At 38.7% G+C, this 5,864-nt stretch overlaps 1 protein-coding gene across 1 annotated transcript; it reads left to right on the forward strand.

Annotated features, from left to right (window-relative positions):
- The first annotated feature begins 2,781 nt into the window (after window positions 1–2,781).
- On the forward strand, window positions 2,782–3,359 carry LOC131641455 (uncharacterized mitochondrial protein AtMg00860-like). Its single transcript, XM_058911747.1, has 2 exons — window positions 2,782–3,199; window positions 3,325–3,359. The coding sequence occupies exons 1-2, from the start codon at window positions 2,782–2,784 to the stop codon at window positions 3,357–3,359; spliced, it is 453 nt and encodes a 150-aa protein (XP_058767730.1).
- Window positions 3,360–5,864: the final 2,505 nt, after the last annotated feature.

Genomic DNA, 5,864 nt, shown 5'->3' on the forward strand with positions numbered 1-5,864 from the left:
TTTAACACAACATAAAGACAGCGATGCATATAATAATTAAATATTTCAAGGCAGACAAATAAACAAAAAAACAAAACAAAATAAATAATAAAAAAAATACATTAATATTCATTAAAAGATGAACCTCCCCCAAACCCTAAAAAATGGCATGTTTACCAAACCCTAAAACGCGCCACAAACCCTAAACCACAAACCACAAACCACAAACCTAAACCCACTCAAGCCTTAGGAGCATAATAATTAACCTAATAGTGTTGTCCCCAGCAGAGTCGCCAGCTGTAGCAACCTGCCTAAAAATTTATAATTAGAGAGTCGCCACCTATTCTACCAAGGCGAATAGGAAACCTTACGCAATTAAGAGATCAGGGTAAGATACTATATTCAGGTCGAGGGAAGGTGTTAGGCACCCTCAACCCTTTCCTAAAGGCTAACATTCAAAGATAAAGGTTATGGCAAAACATAAAGAAAGATGACAGACAGTAAATAGAGTTAAAGGCTAATTATTTGAACATGATTAGAGTTTGGAAGAGGGGGACTCGCCTTGTTGCCAAGTGCCTACGTATCTCCTTAGGGAGAATCAGAGTCAACGTAGTTCGGGGAAGGGTTGTACGCCCTTAGAATTGAAATTTGATTTGAGATGGTTTGAAGGCATTTGAGTTGCCTATCGTAGTTTGCGATTTGAAAGGCATTTTGAATTGCCTGATTGGAAAGGATGAAAATCCGTAGTATCGTGGTTTAGTGTGTTTTAGATTTGGGCGTACAACCCTGATTTGATATGGCACTATTAACCGCAACGATCAATAGATTCGACCGCCATAGTTAACAGATTAGTAGAGGATTGCTGGCAATTCTAATCGATTGATTCGATTATCACTTTTAGCAAATTGATGTATTTTAATTATTAACTTATTAATTTATTGTTACCCCTCATAACCGATAGTTTCGATTACAAATAATAACGAATTGATAAGGGGAAATATGCTAATCATCATAACCAATAAGATGGTTAAAACCATTTAGCAAAATAAATTTATTCAATTTATAGGATTTGATTAATTAAATTAATCGATTATTAACCATTGCAACTAATAGATTTAGTTGGAACGAATAATAAATTAAATCCTGATATCCTTGGCCAAATGGCCGGTGGGATTGGGCAAACCCTAATATTATAACCTTTCTAGGGTTTTTGTGATTTTTAATATTAATTAAAATTTATCAAATAAATTACTCGACACAATCGAATAATCGGGAAAGTCCTAATAATTACATCCCTAATCCTAATTCTATAACCTAATCCTAAATAAATAAATAAATTAAATCAAATATAATTAATTGACATTAATCTAAATAATTAAATAATAGAAAATAAAAATATAGAGAACCTGGCTTTGATCTTGTGTGATGCACCTATGAAGCTCCGTGGTGGAACCTCCAAATTCCTGTGCGTTGGATCAGTTCTGGGTGCCATCCAGCGGTGATGATTAAAGGTGTATGGTGCTTATGCATAAGGGACGAAACACTGGATCCTAGTATTAATCCTGCGTAAAATAGGAAAATATATGTGGGACGCTGGGATCGAACCCAGGTCCCTTTGGTCCCAAGCTTCTCGTCAGGCCAAGCGCGCTACATACAACTGGTGTTAAATTCACAATTCTAAACAATCATATATGAAAATAAATGAACAAATTCAAATAAAATACAATGCACGTGTAGACTGTTCTTCTTCTTCTTCGCAGCTTTACACGAATAATGCCATGGCTAGTACCTGCAACCTCAGTTCCACAAAACTAGAATATAAATCACGATTAAATATACTATTTGAACCGAAAATCCGCCGTGAATCCACCGGTACCCTTGGTTTGGATTAATTTTATCTTTATGAACAAATCCTAATTTCCACCTTCTAATCCCTAACAATGGTGGATCTTCATACAAACACCTAAACTCCAATTAAGACACACAGGGACGTCGCAAACACTCTAACTAGCATAAACACGCAACCAAAATTAGTTTACGGTCAATAAATCACTGAAAACGAAATCGAAATTAAAACGCCGCAAAACTATGAACGTGGAGTGCAATTTGCGTTTGTCTACGGTCAAGGCGTGGTTGGGATTGCTTCAGGAGGGACCGAGAGAGACGATTTGATTTTTAGAACGGATCGAATTGGCTTCCAAATCCCTTTGCCATGGCCACTAGTTTTCACGTTTTTTCCTGTTCTCCAGCCAAGGTTTTTTTTGCGGCCTCCCCCCTCCTTACAGCATCCTCTCTCTTTTTTATATTCCTCTATTTTAGTTAGTTTTTTTTTGTTTTCTTAACCTAATGGGCCTACCAAGACTAAACCTATTAATCCTAGAGATAATCCTATAATAATAATTAGTAATAATAATATTTACTAATAATACTAACTAATGTTAATTACTAATAATGATAATAATAATAATATAAACCTAAAAATAAAAACCTAATAAAAATAATAATAATATTAATAAAAGCTAATTAAAAAATCCTAATATTAACAACAATTAACAATGTTAAATACAAATAGTTAGTCATGTTAAAATAAATAATAATCAAAATGTTAGTAAAACCCTGAAATACCTCCAAAAATGATAAAACCCTTGTGTTAATTGTGCTCAAGCGCTTGGGTCCCAAAATACCTGTTATCCACACCTCTATTCCAATTTATAGGAGAGTGCTGCTTTGAATAGTCCCTTGAACCTTGAATTATTGAGGATGAAATGCGGAGGGCAAATTTTGGGGTATGACAAAGAGCACATGGAGCATTTGAGGATTGTGTTGTCGGTTCTTAGAGAAAAGCAGTTGTTTGCGAAGTTTAGCAAGTGTGAGTTCTGGATGTCTGAAGTCAAGTTTCTTGGACATGTCATATCTGGCGGCGGCGTAGCTGTAGACCCTTCAAAGGTAGAAGCAGTGATAAATTGGGAACGACCCAAGAATGCAACTGAGGTCCGTAGTTTCCTAGACTTGGCAGGTTACTATCGGAGGTTCATTATGGGCTTTTCCAAATTGACATTACCTTTGACCAGACTTACAAGGAAGGAAGTTTCATTCGAATGGAATTCAGAATGTGAGAAGAGTTTTCAGAAACTCAAGGAAAAGTTAACTACGGCTCCAGTGTTGGTGATTCCAGATCCAAACCGATCATACGAAGTGTTCTGCGATGCTTCTAAGAAAGGTTTAGGTTGAGTGTTGATGCAAGATGGACAGGTTGTAGCTTATGCATCTAGAAAGTTGAGATCTCATGAAGAGAATTATCCTACTCATGACCTTGAACTCGCTGTAATTGTGTTCGCGCTTAAGGTGTGGCGACATTACTTGTATGGAGTTCACTTTGAGATGTTTAGTGATCACAAGAGTTTGAAGTACCTCTTTGATCAGAAGGAACTTAACATGCGTCAGAGGAGATGGATGGAGTACTTGATGGACTTTGACTTTGATTTGAAGTACCATCCCGGTAAAGCTAATAAGGTAGCGGATGCCTTGAGTAGAAAGGAGATAAAAGTTGCAGAACTATTGATGTTGGAGTTTGGCCTTATGGAGAAGTTCAGAAATTTGGAATTACAATTTGAGTGGGCACCAACGGGTGTATTGATTAGTAACTTGTGTATTGAGAATGAGTTGCGGGAAAGGATCCGTCAAGCACAGTGGAATGATGTAGAATTGCAGGCTAAAGCAAACCTTCCAGATTTTGTTCGTACATCTGATGGACTCATTCTTTTTGGACGGAGGATGTGTGTGCCAAATGATGCGGAGTTAAGGAGGTTAATTCTGGACGAGGCTCACAAGAGCAAATTCACCATCCATCCCGGATCGACCAAGGTGTATCAAGACTTGAAAGGGAATTTTTGGTGGCCTGATATGAAGAGAGATGTGGCTGATTATGTATAGTAGTGCTTGATTTGCCAACAAGTGAAAATAGAGCACCAAAGGCCCGGTGGTATGCTACAACCATTGGATGTTCCTGTATGGAAGTGGGACAGTATATCAATGGACTTCATTGTGGGACTACCTCGAGCCTTAGGTGGCCATGACTCGATATGGGTGATAGTGGACCATTTGACTAAGTCTGCGCATTTCTTACCGGTTAAGACAACTCACAAGGTTTCTCACCTTGCGAGGCTTTTTATAGTGGAGATTGTGAGATTGCACGGTGTACCTTATAGCATTGTGTCAGATAGAGACCCGAAGTTCACTTCCCGATTTTGGAAAGCTTTTCATCAAGAGATGGGTACAAATCTGAATTTGAGCACTTCTAACAACCCTCAGACAGATGGACAAACAGAAAGGACTATTCAGACCATTGAGGATATGCTAAGGGCATGTATCTTGGAAATTGGTGGAAGTTGGAAAGATAACTTATCTTTGATAGAATTCGCGTATAACAACAGTTATCATGCGAGTATCGGTATGGCTCCATACGAAGCCTTGTATGGGAGGAAGTGTCGATCACCGTTGTGTTGGTCTGAAGTTGGTGAGCAGGGAATTCTTGGACCGGAGATAATTCAAGAAACCACGGAGAAGGTTAAGATAATCCGAGATAAGATGAAACAAGCTCAAGATCGACAAAAGAGTTATGCGCACAAACGAAAGAGACCCTTGGAATTTGACGTAGGAGATCATGTATTTTTGAAGGTGACTCCGAGGTTGAGGTTGAAAGGACCGTTCAAAACGCGCAATCTTAGCCCGAGGTACGTAGGCCCCTATCAGATCATGAGACAGATAGGTGAAGTCGCATACCAGTTAGCGTTGCCTCCTTCACTATCAGGACTGCATGACGTATTCCACGTATCTCAGCTGCGGAAGTTTGTGCCGGACTCGTTTCATCCTATCCTACCAGATACGATTGAAGTAGAGTCGGATCTTTCATTCCAACCGAAACCGTCTCGTATTCTGGAGTATGCTAGTAAGTCTTTGAGAAACAAGGAGATACCTCTTGTCAAGGTGTTGTGGGAAGAGTCGCGTCCTGACGAATCTACTTGGGAGCTCGAATCAGAGATGCGGGAGTTGTATCCTCACCTATTCTGGTAAGTTTTCGAATTCGAGGATGAATTCTAATTAAGGGGGGGGAGAATGTAATATCCTAATATTATTTCAAGAGATTAAATATTAGGAATAACTATTTAGTTAGAATGTAACTAAATGGCACTATGGTAAATAGAATCTAGTTGGGGGTTGTTTTGGTCATTAAGGGAGTGTTTTGTTTGTGTTGTCTTTGATCATTTGTATCAAAAACAGAATTTGTAGAGAGGAAGAGAGAAAGAAACGTGAAAGGAGAGGGAGGAAGAAGAAGACCATTCAACATTCAAGCTTGCATGCACCTTTGATCCATCAATCTTCATCATCTACTTCTGATTTTCGGAGCTTCTTCCTCAGCTTAATCAAGTGAGTCTCTTAGTTAGAAACTTTGGGAAATCACTGTGGGTTTATACAAACTTTGGGGATTAAGGGTTTGTGAGTAAATGATTTTTAATCCTTATCTATAAATGTGTTAGACCCTTTTGGTAGTAATAATTCGTTTACATATTGTTTCCATGTCTCATTTTTGTTTAAGGATGGATGCATGTAGAAATTTGGGGATTGGGGACCCCAAATGCGTTACTGTATTTTTGCTGATTTTGCAGAGTTCGCTGCAGCGAACTTTCATTCGCTGTAGCGAATGGTTCGCTGTAGCGAACTGTGTAGCGAATAAACCTGGGACTTGAGTTCTTTGATTCGCTGTAGCGAATTGGGGCTTCGCTGGGAGTTCGCTGTAGCGAACTAACCTGGATTTGAGAAAGTTTGCTTCTGTTTGAGTTCGCTGTAGCGAACAGAAGTTCGCTGTAGCGAACTAGTCTGATGCA

The sequence above is a fragment of the Vicia villosa genome, unplaced genomic scaffold, assembly GCF_029867415.1.
Source record: "Vicia villosa cultivar HV-30 ecotype Madison, WI unplaced genomic scaffold, Vvil1.0 ctg.003766F_1_1, whole genome shotgun sequence".
In the NCBI taxonomy this organism is placed as follows: domain Eukaryota; kingdom Viridiplantae; phylum Streptophyta; class Magnoliopsida; order Fabales; family Fabaceae; genus Vicia; species Vicia villosa.

Excerpts from the sequence above, each read along its gene's own strand:
- LOC131641455 (XM_058911747.1), top strand. The coding sequence starts at position 2,782 with ATGGAGCATTTGAGGATTGTGTTGTCGGTTCTTAGAGAAAAGCAGTTG. Across the intron at positions 3,200-3,324 it reads CTGCGATGCTTCTAAGAAAG|GTGTGGCGACATTACTTGTA; the intron begins GTTTAGGTTGAG and ends TTCGCGCTTAAG.